Here is a 15,914-nt window from a genome sequence, read left to right on the forward strand (position 1 = left end):
TGTGTTCTCATGTTCCTCTCACCAAAGTCTAGAATTCATTAACATGTCCTATTCATCGTTTGTCTAGAATGGTATCTCTACAAACTATGCGATAATATATGTAATGTATGGTGAACCTGCTTGGTATAGAAATGGATCAATTAAAATTAAACAATTTTCCAAACCATGCAGTTGTTTTCCAAGATCCTGATTGGTCCCACTCTGATGTTGCAATCTCAATAACTGAATGTACTGTGCAGCCTGCCATGGAGGGTCGTTTTAAATGTTATACACGACGGTCCTATCCAACGTTTCCTTCGTCTGAGAACTGCTTTTTTCTTCACAATATAGTCAACAAAAATTGGTGCAATTAAACATCTCTGCAATTTACTTACAATCATTGCATTTAATATTATGCTCTTCAAATATTTACAACATCATTTTCTACTTAACTAAGAATACAGCACAGCACATTTTATAGATCATGTGTTGGCCAAAACCCTCTGAAGATCGAAATACCATGATGCCATTTCAAGATAATTCTGACAAAAAGACTTCTGTTGACAAATATAACCTCAGCAAAAATTCTAATGTATCAAATCATGGCTTTAAAAACAAAATCAAGAAAACTAAATGTTCAGAGATCAATAAACACTTTCTTCACACAGCGGTTCTCGTTGGAGTGACATTGTGTTTCGGGTGGAAGAACAATAGGTGGGCAATGGACAGAGTTCCAGGTAAGTCAATAAACCTGAGGCCTGTTCATTTCCTTGTCCGTGTTATTTATTGCCTTGTTTGTTGCTGTCGGACAGGATGCTTGCAAATGTTCAATATTCATTTTATCAATGGGTGTTTCGTGTTTTTTTGGTGAACTCTGAAGGCCCAGCTGTTTATTTTATGAAGATATTTTACTCTTCCCCAGAGAGAGAAGACAATTTTTTTTTGCTATATCAGTCAGATTTTCACCCAATGCAGCAGTCTTCATCCAGGCTGTTTGGTCAGTTCATTCCGTTTGGTCTGTTTGATTTCAATGGCTTGCAAACAGCGGGGCCTTGACAGTGGTTCCCATTTTTCCGAGTGGTACAGTGCTGGGTCTATACCCGGGAAGTAAGAATAGGGATGACTCATGTGCTGTGGGAGTAGGTGCCTTGTTTCAGCCAGTACTGCTGGAAAGATGCTTACAGGTGAGACCTGGGGGGAGGGGAAGAAGGGAGGCATGGGAGGCCAGAAAAGCCTGGGTCCAAGGTGAGGCAAGTTAGGAGGAGGTGGGTATGGCAGCGATGAACAGTTTACTGGAGGGTACATCGGCATTACAGGTGTAGGAGATGGCTTTAAGAAAGTGTACGCCGAATTTTGAGGAAATGCTTGACATGCAGCCGTGCTTTCCTTGGAGTAAGTTTCACATTCGTCACTCTCCTGTAAAGTGATACTGGTGCTATTCTGGCCATATTCAACACCCTCGTGCACCTGTACTTGGTGTACCTCGGTTACATCACTCTGAGTGCTATAGGAGTCTTTTTTCTTGTAATATTCCTGATTTAACGGGCTGGAACTAGATCTGCTGGATGATGATGATCTACTGTGTGGTCGTGGTGAAAACGCTTGCCTGGTATCTCTTTCCCTGCTTCCTCTACGATGGCGGTCATTTTCCTTCTTTCCATATAACCGCTCTTGGATTCGAGTAGACATTTGGCCCAGTTCCTCGGATCCTAAATTCATGCCAATGGCCTGCAAAACATCCTGCATTTGCCTGTGCTTGTGCTCATCTTCAGGTGTCAGTGTTGTCTTTTCTTCTTCTGAGGGAGATCTGGATCTACTGTTGGAGTAGCTTTGCTCTCCGTCTCTCTTTTGCAGAGACTTCTCATCAGACAGAGACCGCCCCTTTGGGCTGAAGGACCTGTGACGAAGCTGTGAAGAAGCCCGTCTCTGAAACCCTTCGCTCTCACGCCAGTGGCTGGTATTTTGGTGGCTTCCCTGTTGCCCTCCGGCATAACCGGGTGACCAGGGATGATCAGTATTCACGAAAGAAGATGTAGAACTCAGTGGACCGCCCACTTCTGTGGAGGTCTGAGTCACTATCTTGGTGAGCGTTTCGACGTTCACACCCTTGTTGAGCACATTGAGGAAGCGCTGGAAACCCATGAGGGACTTCTGCTCAGGAACAGCAGGCCTTTGGTTGGGGACGTCACTCTCAAAAGACTGATGGGAAACACACAGAAGCAACTGCAGTTTATGGAAACAGTATCTGCATTATTTATTTGACAAATAAATGTGTAGAATATGGAACTACCACCTATGACAAACTAAAAACACACACACAAATCACTTTGAAGATGTAATGATTTGACAGCTCAGTAATTGTCTCCAGTAGCTGGAGGAGGACAGTGATCCGGTTAGTAAAGACTAGTAAAGTAACTTACAGTGGCGTCCTTCTCTTTGACACTCTACCATTAATATTTGGGGTATATTATGACCACACATCAGGGTCTAACAATGTAAGATATATCCATCCTCTCTTATGTGGAGATACTACAAAAATCAAATACTGCAATTGTTTTTCAATCCTTCACTTAACTACGAAATCAGTTCCTACAGTGGAGGCATCAATAGTGGGAACACAAAAACATTCAACTTAAAGGCAGTGGCGGAAGAAGTACCGGTATTCAGAACTTCTACTTAAGTTAAAGTAGTATCACCAGATAACCAATTGAGAGGTTACAAGTAAAGGTCCTGTATTCAAGATTTTACTTGAGTAAAAACGTACAAAAGGTATTAGCATCAAAATATACTTAAAAGTACCAAAAGTAAAAGTACTCATTATTTGGAATGGGCCATTTCAGAATAACATGTATCATATTATTTAATACATTTGTTCATCACTTTATTTTTGCAGCTGGTAAAGGTGGACTTAGTTTTATTTACTGTATTTAATGCTGGGTAGCTTATGAATTTGTAAAGTGTGTGTGTGTGTGTTGAATGCATTATTATTATTATTATTATTATTATTATTATTATTAGTACCCCAAGCGAAATCCGGTGCACATGTCACTGAGGATAAAGGTAACAAACCCACCTGTCCACAAGATCCAGTCAACGGAAACCTTGCTGTATTTTGAAGATGCTCCTCATGATCCGTAGAGGGGCTGTCATTCCTCTCTCTAGGTTTGACATAACTCTGTTTGACATGGAGGAACATTTTATTAAACTACATTAAAAATAAGCTTTCACCGTCCTTACAGTGACACTAATACATTGTGACTAACCTTAGAGCGATCTCGCGATCGTTTCCTCTCTTGTGAACAGTCTCGGCTCCTTTCACGACCCACTCTATCTTTGTAATATCCAGACGATTGTCTGCCATGTTGTTGCTTATAGGTGAACTCCTCATGCACATATTTGTGTCTGGAGTCTTGAGGTGTTTTCCTGCATTTGAAATCCTCTTCCTGTGGTAGCATTTGTTTAAAGTAGTTAGTCACGTGTGCATGTGAAAAACTGTCGGGTGACAGCCTGTTTGTATTATCCTCAGGCTCAAGCCTGTATCTGTTATCATCTCTACCATCCTCTGTAAACCTTTGCCTTTTCTTTTCAAAAGTACCCCAATCAGGGGAAGACATGAGTCCCCTCGCTGAGCTCTTTCTGATCAAGTCTCTGTTAAATGAGTCTTCGCTGTACAGCATCCTAAGCGACTCACTGTACGCTATACTTCTGCGTGTCCTCTTTTTGCCTCTTTTTACATTTCCACCATATTTCTGATAGGAATCCTGCGATACATCTCTGTGAGGTTCATGCCTTTCTTCCCATCTGTGATCATAGTCATCCCACAGCCTGGAACTTCTGTCGCTGTATTGCCGCCCGTGACTGTGCTCAGACCTGTTTGACTGCATAATCTCACAGCAACTCCAGCAGCGGAGTGGATGTCAATGCCTGCAGCGAAAAAAAGACAATAAAATGAGAAGTAGCTTTGAAATCATGAATTAAAGAGTTCAGAAAGATTAATATGCCAAACCTACATAATGCATATTGAATAATCACAGAGGACCAACAGTATACGACTGAATCATACTTAATGTAGCCTTATTAAGTGACACCATAGCATGGATGTGCACACCCCAACTTGTTCTCGCCACCGCTTAGTCCAAAAACTCCGTCACACTTGCTCATGAAGGAATCCCTTAAAGCCATACAACATATTTAAGCACATAGAACTATTATGCGATTCATAGAGGGGACCAAAAGTAAAATGTATCTTCAAATATGGCAAGATGTTGAGAGGGGATGAAACATTGATCGTTAACAGCGTCAGCAGGTGTCACAAGTCATGAACGAACGTTAGTTAAAATGAGTAGATTTTCACTCCAGATTACAGAAACAACTATTGACTTAAACTACATGCGCATAATTCAGTACAATTATCCGCCGTCCAGTGTTGAAACATACGATTTTAATGGAGAAGTTAGCCTCAGTAGCTTCAGATCTAACGTTAACATTAGCTTGGCTGGCTAACTCTACTGGTTGTTAGCTTACTAGTAAATTAGGTAGGCTGCTTCATAGTAGCAGAGTGTATCTTGTTTGCGTTAGTTAGCTTTTGCTAGTATAAAAATAGGAAAAATCACAATTTATTATCATCAAAAAGGGAATTATTTCCATCTAGAATCAACACATTTACCCTCTCGTCCTGGTGTAGCTAACTGTATGGAAGCTAAGGTGCAGGGAGCAGCTTTTGGTTAGCAATCATCAAAACAGCGTTGGCTAACGTTAGCGTCCTGGCGTTAAATTACCTTTTCCGTTGGACGACTCCACTTTCTTTAAGGGGGTGGACAGATGAAAATGCTGAAACTAGGCTCGGCAATATGACAAAGGCTTGACAACAACGAACAGTTTAGCACTTGGCTAACATTTGTAGCCAAGTTGGTGTACCTCGCTCACCACCAAGCCGTTGTGTTACCCTCCTAGACAGTCACAGATATTTAAACTGCCGCCACCTCCTGGAAGGAGTGTGAACAACCGAACATGGTGCTTCGTCTTCTTCTTCATTGGGTTCATCCATTGGCGACTGGTAAACTAGCTTATAGGCGAATTAGCGCCACCTATTGGACTGGAGTGTCAAACAGCAGATAGGCTGAAAACAACCTAATGCTACAGGGGAAATCCACCCAAAAATCCCCCTGCAAGTTAAATAAAGAAAAGCAAATTAGCCACTATGGCTGCTGTCATATAGCTCCAGGGTTTTTCACCGTTTATGGTTCAAGAAAGGTGTTACATTTTACAATTTAAACAGAGCTGCACATTATTTGTGAAGTAATGCGTAACTGTCTATCGGCCTGTTTGTATTTATAGAAGACACTTTGACATGTCACATTCGGAAAAGCACAAGTGTAAATCATAAAATCAATAATGGCCGAATGCCTTTTAGCAGTTTTAGGTTCGGGTCCATGGTAACTGATTATTATACTGTCATGGCTTGAATTGGACACTTGAATACAATACATGAAGCAGTTGGACAAATACATTTAAAAAACCCACTTTATATCACTTTGAAATTAATGTCAGGGAGGTAGTAGTAACATAAATCCCCCAAATAATGCATACTCCACTTCTCTTTCAAGCAAGGCAGAGTAATGATAAAAAATAAATAGGATGGAGACAGAAGTTGAATTCTTAATATTAATGCTGTATTGCTTGCAAAAGTGCTGTTTGAGTCTGGACAGAGGGCTGAGACAGAGAAAATGTAAAGGAGACGTACTCCAGCATTACCAATACCAACAGCCGTACAAATACAGTGGCCAGGAAGCTCACAACAGACACAGAACAGACTATGCACATTCTTTATTATATATTTCCCTACAGGTAGCCATCAAATGACAACCCATTCATTTGCAATAACAAACAAATTGTTAAACAAATGCCACGCTGCATTTGTGCAACTTCACACAGCTCTACATAGGTGCTTGTGTAGTCTACATCATTATACTCACTAATAAAGGTGCACTCTTTGCTCCATGGTTGATTCAGATGATACATTTGCTCCAATCAGAGCAGTTTCGACATTTAGTCTGTGTTAATGATGGAAGTGTGTTGTGTGAGTGAGGCAGAGCCCAATCAGATGAGGAACACAGGGTTTTTAACAGACCGGGGGCCTTCTCCTGCAACTCTGCTAGCGTTCGGGATGTCCACCTGAGGGCGCTGTAAAACACAACAGTTGAACACAGCACACAGGTTAAGAACTTAATGAGCTTTGCTGGGAACACAGTCACATTTCCACACAGGGCTACTTCTATTTCTGCACGCAAAAAAATGGCAGAGGTGTTAAAGCAGCAGAAATTATCTTAAAAATCATCATCTAATGGTGTTTGATTCAGATATTATCTCGTGTGTTCTTAAGTTATGCAAGGACCCTACATAAGTTAACACAACACATGGAAATGACTGACTTTAGCTCAACTCTTCCTACTTTTCTACAATTTTTTACTGGTTTATGTCCAGACCCAATGTATTCTTTAATCCATATTGCTACTGAAAGTCTATTCTATCATAGTCATGGATATTTATCACTATATTACAGTAATCGTATCTTCATGGTTTGAGTTGGTCAAACCGGTTTGAGTTTCTCCGCTCCCAAGTTGCAGTCTAAAGTTTTCCCTTCACAACAGGAACACATTCATGCACGATACATCACATACAGCTCCTGAAGCCTCCTACCTCCTGACTGGTAGAACTTTATTTCTGTGTCCACGGAATCAAAAAACAAGTCCCCCAATTCTTCTCCTGATATCTCTCCACTCAGTATGGCTGAAATCTCGCTGAGACACTGCGACTCCAGTTCCCTCAGAATCTCAAAGACAGCTGAAGCCTTGTCCTGACACACAGAGAGGAAAAGACAGAGAGATGTCAAAACAACCGTAAGAACTGGGTCAAATAGTATTTGCATCGTGTATGTTTTAACAGAGTCATTGATCTTAATCCTAAACTATGGACAACTCCATGTATTTAATATCACGTACATTTACGAGAATCCAGATCTCACTCTTAGCCTTTTGAAAGTCCTGAGTGAAATTCAACCAGGCGTCTGTGGTGGGAGATGCAGACTAAATGACAGTAGTTGAGCACCAGCTATCACACACCTCTATTTACTCGACAGGCTAATCTGGGTGTCTACATACTCTTGTTGCTCACCCACACAGCAGGCAACAGTCGTGTTTCAATTCCACACTACATACTGATGATGTACAAAATGTATAGACTAATTGCCTGAGTATACTGTTCCGCAGTAAGTTTGCAAAAACAAACACTTAACTACTTTGTACAAAATATAAAATCCATGCACCAAAATACATCAAGCAAACGTTGAAATGCCACAGCCAATCAAACTTCACTAACTTTACAAAATTACAGACGCCCTGAGAGGCAAGTGAGAAAAATAATCTGGTGGTCCATTTTCTGATCTAAATAGACTTATCTCCTGTCTATGACTCAAGAACAGGTACAAAAAGGTTACTTTTCTTTCATCCGGGTAAGCAGATGAAAATAAATACATTTGACAGGTGAAAAAAGTGTTGGTTGTTGTAATACTCACACTAATATTACGTGTTTGCAAGTTATGTAACATTACTGTCATATCTTTCTATTGGCTAGAAATGTATTATTTGCTCTTAGGGAAAACATGAATGTGTTTAGTCCTATTTATAATGTGGAGTAGAGGTGCACTTCGGCCTCTTGTCGTTGAAATTAGTATTAAAACAACAAACACTTTACAGAAAATGATCCTGACAAAAAAAGAAAAATCGAACCGGCAGCCTTTTCCCCATCTATTCACACACTCATTTTTTTAAGGAACAGAAAAATTATCTTGGTAAACACTTTTGTTCACCTTCTCTCCTAAACACAGGAGAGAAACATATTTTTATAATTCTTTTGGATTGATTTTTCAGACTGCTATTTGCAAGGTTAATAATGAACTTTTATACTAACTTTTAAGCCAACATGTACTTAAAGGAACAGTGTGTAGCACTTAGAGGGATCTATTTGCAGAAATCGTATGTTTTCTTTAGTGTATAATCATCTGAAAATAAGAATTGTTGATTGAGCCATTTTATCTACATACGAAGCCGCCCGTCATTTTTCTACAGTTGCCCAGTAGAGACAAACCAAACACTGACTCACGTCGCCCACTGTAGATCTCCTACACACTTGGCACACGGGAGAAGTTTCAGTTGGTGGCAATCTGCAACCTCACTGTTGGATGCCACCAAATCCTAAACAGTGCACCTGTAATTTTTACACTTTTCAGTGTGAATGCCCAACATACTCAAAAAACATTGCTTCAAGCAAGTATGTAGTATCGCTGGTTGAAACATATGATAGTCAGCTGAATGGCTTTAATGGAAATTGTCACTTTGTTTTGAAGTACTAACACCTCCCGTGAGGTTGTGAGGTCGTGAGGTAGTCGTGATTGAAACCCTGCTCTTTGGTTTTGAATGTGTACTTGTAGTGTGTTCATGTTTAGTCTACACTCTGTGTCTTGTGTGCACTAACTGTGAGGTCCTGTTGTGTTTTGCTCTGCTCTGATAGTGTCAGTGTGTCAGTGTGCGACTCGCCTGTAATTTATCACCAACAACTGACCAACTTCCACTCTTAATATAATTGATTCTGCTTTGGATGTATTTTCGAAATGAAAATGAGCTTCCAACTTTGCCAGGATCTGCACACCACAATCATTGACCTTGGACCTAGGACATCCATCAGTGCCCACCGGGTTAGTCTCCATGGTGCTGAGCGCCACCTGGTGGGCCTTGTACAGGTCATGTCTTCGGTCCACCTGGCTCTGAAAGCGAGGCTGCTTCCTGACAGGGTCGTCTGGGCCAAACTGTGGGGAGACCACCCTCAGCACAGGGGTAGAAAAGTCCGAGAAAATAAAAGGCTTGAATACAGACCTACCAGGGTAAGAGTAGGGACAGGGAAGAGAAAAAGACAGATACAGAAACTCCGTTCAACCCAAAGTAGAGACAGAATGCAGGAAAAGCTACAGATGGGGAGGGAAAGAATATAAGCATTGAAACACCTTCTCAATGTCTGTGTTTAAAATTGAAATGACATTGAAATGTCATTTCAATGACATTGAAATGACATTTCAAATTTTCAAAATTTAAACTTAATTTAAAGCTTCAAAGATCAATCAGCATATCAGCCACTTTTAGGTTTTTTTCTTAGCCTTTCACTGTCTTTTCTATGCACCGATTGCTGCTTATGCTAACAGCTTTGTTTCTGATGCCATAAATTTAAAACATATTACTTCCATTTTTCCCCAGACAGAACCCACCACACACCAGGAATACACCCACAATTTAGAATATATAACTATGTGGCAGGTGAAAAAAAGGGATGTTTTTTTCTAAATAGTGAAGTTTTCAGATATAGTGCTACCTCCAGGAAGAACGCAGTTTGCACGTGGTTCAGGCAGGTGGAGTGATGTGGGTGTCATGTTGGCGTGGAGGGAAGACAAGAGTGCAGGAACAAATTGGTAGTCTTAAGGCTGTTTTCTTTGTGCAGTGTTTAATCCTGTTGAATGTTTGGTGTTGATTGTTTTCATGTATTCCAGACCCGCATTCCCTGCTGGGTTGAAGGCGATTGGTAGTCGACCGCAATGTAGACCGACGTTTCAGGTTTTCTTAAGTTCAGTCATGTAATATTTAACATCTAATCTGTATGTCATGTATTATTATGAAGCGTTTTTTAAGATTGTTAATATTTGTTTCTCTGCAGAGCATCACTGGTCCATTAGCTGCTCTTGCTGTGGGACTTTATTTGTTGTTTGCGTGTTGTTTTTTGGGAGGGTTCTTTTGAGTGAACCAATAGTGGGCAAAAAGATATGGATTTTGCCATTGGGGCAAAATAGTTTTCTTTTTGTTTGTTTTGTTTAACCAACTTTATTCAGGTCAAATCCCAGTCAGGCAGTCAGGGTGTGTTTCAGGTTTGACGTGATTGTTAATTGTGAAAGTAATCATGCCTGTCAACTTTGGAATGTGTTAACTCACTCAGTAGATGTTTTGATTACAATGTGCACTGGCGTGCTATTTGAAGCCAGTCCTTGCCCTGTTAGTAAAAGCTGGAAAGTCAACTGAGAGACGGTTAAGGTGAGCGAATATAAACTGCAAAGCTGAACATGCTACTCTTGTCATTCCTTATAATGACATGCAGTGGGTGTAACAATAGAAATGTCAACATTTAGAACATGTTTGTTTCCTTTTGTTGGGAGTGCCTGATGTGAAACAGCAGTGTCTAAACAGCCACTGCGGCACCGTGAAACACATTTTGTAACATTTAAAAGATATACATAACATTGGAACAAAGCTTTGAAAAATACATTGTAGTTAGGTCAATCAGTTGCGTTGAGATTATCATTATTTTTGGCCAGATGTAAACATAAAATGTGTTATTCATAAATTTTACCCTTTTGTTTCCCTGATTTTTGAGAATTTCTAAAGAACAGCACTCAGAACAGCGCACACGCAAATGCAATATGAATCAGTGCTAAAACCTTTCAACAAGAGTTCAATTTGCTACAGTTTGTGATAAAGAGGTTTTCATATATTATAAAAGTGTTGCATAAGACACAAGTTATTTAGAACAGCACATTTAAAAGCTGTCATGTGAAGGGATTACTACAGTATTGCGTTTCCAGTAGGTGGCTATAAAGTGTGACAGAATAGACTAATTATAATTTCATTCCTGAATATGTTGTGATATACATGGTTTATTATAGTCTTAACAGATGTTTCTAATCTAGTTCGACATACCGGGAGGGGTCTGGGGTGGCAGTGAAGAAGTGGATGCAGGGCATGCTGGTGTCTCGGGGCAGGACAGATACCATGCTGCCTGTGGTGCAGAAACCTCCAGAATCCATGCAGATACCACTGGGCTTGTCCCTCAGAATGGACATCATCACCGCTGCCATCACTGAGCCTGAGACCAGAGACAACGCAGGAGAGACACAGAAACTGTAACTAATCACTGCTGTTTATACCTATCACTGAATGCTGCATGGACAGTCATGTTGAAAGGGGGGTGTCCACAAGCATTCTGGGAAATGTAGGACTCGACCACCCTCACCGTCATGTTGCTGGAGTAGCTCTGTGCCTCCCTTATAGCGCTGTTTTGCCAGCTCCATCCTGGCAGGCGGGTTCTCGGGGCTGAACACCTGAGCAAAGTTGAACTCCCCCTCACCGTCCCACCAGCCTTGAGCCTGGGCCACGCCCCGCAGCTCTGGGTGCTCTGCGGTGACCTCAGTCCCGATGGTCAGCTGGTTGGAGATGTTCTTCACACCCTCTGAGAAGAGAGAGTGGCTGTTAGCATGTAAAGATGCAAGTCTCCTGCTTACAAGTGCAATGTGTTTGAAATTTCTGAGTGACCATCCGAGCACTCCATGCATAATTTTTGTCCTGGAAATGCTTTCAGCCATGCTAGCGGTGCGGCTGTAGGAATGACAGAGGCGGTCTGCTGGTTGTTCCACAACTGAGGTCCGGACTGAAAAATCTCAACTACTGGATGCATTGCCATGACTGATTTTGGTGATTTGTGACTACAGAAAATCTTTAATTTGTCTTTGGTTTATTGCCACAGCCTGATCAGTAATTTCGTAATAGAGATGGGCACTGTAGTTTTTGCAAATGTTAGTCAAACAAGACTAAATAGTGCATTTACTTTAACTATTTTCAACCCTGGATAATACATATTTGAGGCTCCAGTGACTCTGGACTTGTTTAGATGCGTTACAATACAAATGTCACCCCATTTTGCTAATGCAAAACAAGCCTTTGATCTAATCATTGATCTGTCTCAGTCAGTGTTTCAACTGTTGGTTGTACAGTATACTGTGTACTCTGTATTCTGAGTGCTTTGTAGCTGCATATTGTAATTCACATTTATATATTGTAACTCGTTTCTTGTTGCTTTTGTCTACTGCACAAGTGGTACCGATTGCGTTTTATGTCCGTTGCTATTCCTGAGGTTTCACTCAGTGAATAGCTAAAAGATGTCACGTGCTGTAAAATCTTGCATGCTACAGCATCCAATCAAGTTGCAGGAGAGAACCATGAAGAACTAACGTGATGTTACTGAGTGGCAGTTGGTAAAAATAATTCCATAACGTGTGGGTCGAAAATTACAGATAGAGATGCAAATGGCATTGCATTTGGTTGTAGAGCACATTATGACTTCTTTAGGACTCAAAACTTAAAGTTTAGGACTTAACTTGGGATTTTTGGGGAAAGACATGAAACGTACTTGTGACTTGCAAAACAATAAACTGGCCCCACCTCTGCTATACATGTACCCTTCACTCTGCACCCTAGATTTTTAACCCTCCGTGCTTACTTGTGACCCTCTGCGCCACCCACAGCCTTCCAGCAGTTTCCAGGACCCAGGCCTCATTGCGGTCCACCAGGAGGAAGGTGTTGTGGTAGCTGAAGGGCACAGGGTCCTCCTTGCACTGCCCCCCCTGGCCATGCTGCTCCAGGAGGCTGGTGATCACTGTGAGCGCCGACCAGGCACTGTCACCACGCTCCAACCCCAGTCTGATGACCACAAGTCATGCAGGATTACTTCAAAGAACAAAGTCTTTCTCTACAGGGCATTAGTTATGTAGTTATAAATGTTATTCTTTCATTTTCAAGCATTTATCTACTTTGATCTATGTATTTATTGTGTCTTTTTAACTAACAGTGAAGACCAGTTAAGCTTGAAGGCAATGCTTACATGCTCCGCTGCCATGTATTTTAGAGAAAATGATACTGCTATTTTTATATACAGAGATGAATAGATAAGCGATACTGTGCTATACAGTATTTACTACACCTGTCATAACATGCTCACGACAACACACCCTTCCAATCAAAGCCTAAAAGGAAGCAATTTCACATCAGTGAAACTCAAAGGTCAAAATGACTTTCTATTGCTGTACATAAATGAATCTCATCAGCTCCTGCTTCACACATCTCTATGCAGCAATACCATCCGATATGTGGCCTTTCTACGACATATGAAGGGATCCATTAATACTTCTACTGAATATACAAAATCCAAACTGTATTTAATTAATTAGGATGTGGTCAATAGTTGCTTCCAGCCAGCTCTGAAGATTTTTGTATTTATTTTTTCATTGCTGAGATTGGGTAAGCGTTTTTTTTATCCAAAATGATTTGTTTTTAAGCAATACAGTATCAAAAAGGTTTTCTATGCTCGCCTGACAAAGTCCATGCCCAGCAGAGCCTCTCCGGGGACGACGGGCTCTCGGGTCCAGATAGCCTCATTCCCAATGCAGACTCCCTGGTCATTGGCTCCCATTTCAGCGCCCCACATCCAGGCAGGTTTGCTGAGGACGACGGCGCGGGTCTGCTCCACTTGAGGGATCTGGATGTATGTGCACTGCAGACAAAAAAAAACGGAGACTGAGAAAAAAAGAATGCTGTTGTTTCAATGAAGGTCCCTTTCTGCACAATCAATTTCAGTGAAATATGTACCTTATATGCAAAGCGGACACAGATGTATTGGACAAACACTTTCACATCAGTGAAACTCAAAGGTCAAAATGACTTTCTATTGCTGTACATAAATGAATCTCATCAGCTCCTGCTTCACACATCTCTATGCAGCAATACCATCAGATATGTGGCCTTTCTACGATATATGAAGGCATCCATTAGTCCCATTCAGAATGAAAAGTACTGACAGGGACACAAAGGTTCCTGGTATTACGAAGTTTGAAGTCAGATTGCATTTTAAGAACAGATATTGGTGAATTTGTGCATGAATTTACATCACAACTGGGTTGTAAATTTAAACCATTCCCGTGATTAGAATATTTTTTTGTTGACTAGAGCAAAAACTATGTTATTTGTCTTTTTTATTTTCTATTTTAATTTAGTTTACCGAACATAATAACCTTTACCTCCACTGTATTTAGGCTGAGGCAGAAATCTCAGCGACAGATATGTCAAAACCTCGACAATTAAAACCCAAACTGCAGGACTAGATACCATCAACTCTGAAATGATTAGTACCAGTGCATTCAAAGATGAAAGTGTTGGGATTTTCCCCCTTTTTCTTTACTCAACAGAAAAGCCAAAAGAGCTGTTGGAGAAAAACCAGAAGCCAATTAACACATCTGGACAGAACATGTTGCTATATATCATTGCACCAACATCGGTACCATGTCTGATCCGACAGTGTACCGATCAGTCAGTATTTCTTACACTAACAACACCAGGGAGAGGTGGAAAGGAGAAAGCATTTAATCAGTGGGTTAAAACTTTTAGTTCCTTTCCCGTAAACATGAACAGGAATGAATGTTTCTCCATCAAGTCTCTTGTATACTATTGTACCATGTTCAGACAGGGTTATTGGGAACAGCAATGTAATGAGCAAATATATGGTTTGAATCTTTATTAATTAATTGTCTGCAATACACCAGACTGTGGACGTATGCAGTATATCTGCAAACATGTGTATTTCTTTCAATGATTCATGAGGCCTGTTGCCAGTCAGTTGTACCAGCATCAGATGTGGCGTGGGACTGCTTTACCTCCAGCATGGAGCCTGGAGGGTGAGATTCTGCAGGGTAGTGAACCACCTCTTGCACCTCATCCCGGGGACGGTCTGCGTTCTTCCCAAAAATAACATGGTCATCGCGAGAGCCAGGAGGCAAAGAAACAAAACAATCGCATGACATGGGAACCTCTGCCATCCTGCAAATAAAGAAACAACACAAAAATACCCCCGTTAGACATCCGGGTGGCTCTTGGGGGGGGGAGTTTAAAGTGGTGACATATAAAATACGCACTGATTCAGCCAAGTAACTGTTGACACAATCGGACTTCGAACTAATCATACGAGTCTGACAGCGCGTTTGACATTCAACCCAAGTGAGACTACACCCTGTTGACCATAATGTGCATGTGTGGAGTCGAGAGGAAAAGTCTCCCTCCATTCCCCACCCAGCTTTTAGCAGAAAGTCAGATTCCGCCGGTGCACTGCCCATCCCTTTCACACAGGGATTAGTCGCAGCCTTGTGCACAGCACTTGACTGTAATCTTCACAAATCCGACCGCCACGTTGGTCTATTGTAGCTCTCGTCGCGCATTTGCGACAATGAATCGCATACAATCCGGAAATAATGTCGCCAAAAAGTGCGCCGATCGTGGATGAAGCTAATTTGGGAGGAGGAGTTAAAAACTCGGTTTGTGATCAGTGTTTAATACAGATAAGGCCTGAATGAGCAAAGTGCCCACACCGACCGTCACTCCCCGTCTTTCTCCGGAGCAGCGACGCGCCTGTAGCTTCGTGTCATTCCGCCTTTTTTATGGGGGTTTAGTACAACCGTGAAGTTCTGGGCTATGAGTCTGTGAACTAGCTCTAGTCTGCGAATGCTGCTATATAATTTGTTTACCTTTTTTATTCAATGGTGAGAGCGGGCGACCGGCTGTGAGAAGGCAGGTTGTAGATACAGAGTCACGTGACCGAGCTATCCAACGGTATGTACTTAAAGGTCTCGTCTCGTCTGGCCACAAGCACAGCTCACCGTCTCACACAGGAGTCCAGTCCACACCTGTGAACGGCTCCCTGTCTCGTGATGTAGTTCTTCATCAGGAGTCTGCCTCCCCTTCCCCGTGTTTGTCAGGGCTGCAAACCCCCAGCCAATACTATCCACTCCAGTTCATGGGGAGCCCTCCATGATGCAAGTTTTTATAACCCAGTGTTACTACCAAGAAGTTTTCACATTCATTTTATATGCAAATGAAATAGTAAGAAGATGAATATTGCAAAATATTGTTTCATATAATCACAGCATTAGTTCATGTATGTGTGACTCAAGAGGATGAGCTGAACTTAGCATTCACATTTTCACAAGAAACACTACCAGAGCTGAAAATGTGTATGGCTCT

At 41.4% G+C, this 15,914-nt stretch overlaps 2 protein-coding genes across 5 annotated transcripts; both read right to left on the bottom strand.

Annotated features, from left to right (window-relative positions):
* Positions 1 to 280: 280 nt before the first annotated feature.
* Positions 281 to 4,916, bottom strand: LOC306784253 (uncharacterized protein). Of its 2 annotated transcripts, none has more exons than XM_079278141.1 (4): positions 4,758 to 4,916; positions 3,243 to 3,903; positions 3,053 to 3,154; positions 281 to 2,178 (listed from the first exon to the last, which is right to left on the bottom strand). In XM_079278141.1, exons 2-4 carry the CDS (start codon positions 3,861 to 3,863, stop codon positions 961 to 963), a joined length of 1,941 nt encoding a protein of 646 aa, XP_079134267.1. In that variant the 5' UTR covers positions 3,864 to 3,903; positions 4,758 to 4,916; the 3' UTR covers positions 281 to 960. The 2 variants fall into 2 exon arrangements, with proteins under 2 accessions (XP_079134267.1, XP_079134268.1); XM_079278142.1 differs by lacking the exon at positions 4,758 to 4,916 and adding an exon at positions 4,043 to 4,209.
* Positions 4,917 to 5,653: 737 nt separating this feature from the next.
* Positions 5,654 to 15,528, bottom strand: scrn2 (secernin 2). 3 transcript variants are annotated; one of them, XM_079277838.1, is made up of 9 exons: positions 14,967 to 15,055; positions 14,555 to 14,717; positions 13,217 to 13,398; positions 12,349 to 12,548; positions 11,086 to 11,301; positions 10,773 to 10,938; positions 8,729 to 8,909; positions 6,679 to 6,835; positions 5,654 to 6,162 (listed from the first exon to the last, which is right to left on the bottom strand). In XM_079277838.1, exons 1-9 carry the CDS (start codon positions 15,008 to 15,010, stop codon positions 6,134 to 6,136), a joined length of 1,338 nt encoding a protein of 445 aa, XP_079133964.1. In that variant the 5' UTR covers positions 15,011 to 15,055; the 3' UTR covers positions 5,654 to 6,133. The 3 variants fall into 3 exon arrangements, with proteins under 3 accessions (XP_079133964.1, XP_079133965.1, XP_079133966.1); XM_079277839.1 differs by lacking the exon at positions 14,967 to 15,055 and adding an exon at positions 15,419 to 15,528 and having other exon boundaries at positions 5,655 to 6,162; XM_079277840.1 differs by lacking the exon at positions 14,967 to 15,055 and adding an exon at positions 14,813 to 14,902 and having other exon boundaries at positions 5,655 to 6,162.
* Between the last annotated feature and the right edge of the window lie 386 nt (positions 15,529 to 15,914).

Source organism: Melanostigma gelatinosum (assembly GCF_949748355.1).
Source record: "Melanostigma gelatinosum genome assembly, chromosome: 11".
Lineage (NCBI taxonomy): Eukaryota > Metazoa > Chordata > Actinopteri > Perciformes > Zoarcidae > Melanostigma > Melanostigma gelatinosum.

Coding starts and splice junctions, on each gene's coding strand:
- LOC306784253 (XM_079278141.1), bottom strand. CDS start 3,863: ATGCAGTCAAACAGGTCTGAGCACAGTCACGGGCGGCAATACAGCGAC. Junction 3,155..3,242: donor GATCGCGAGATCGCTCTAAG/GTTAGTCACAAT, acceptor CATGTCAAACAG/AGTTATGTCAAACCTAGAGA. Junction 2,179..3,052: donor TGACTGGATCTTGTGGACAG/GTGGGTTTGTTA, acceptor GTTTCCCATCAG/TCTTTTGAGAGTGACGTCCC.
- scrn2 (XM_079277838.1), bottom strand. CDS start 15,010: ATGGGCAGTGCACCGGCGGAATCTGACTTTCTGCTAAAAGCTGG. Junction 12,549..13,216: donor CTGGGCATGGACTTTGTCAG/GCGAGCATAGAA, acceptor TGTGGTCATCAG/ACTGGGGTTGGAGCGTGGTG. Junction 8,910..10,772: donor GCCACCCCAGACCCCTCCCG/GTATGTCGAACT, acceptor TTACCCTGGTAG/GTCTGTATTCAAGCCTTTTA.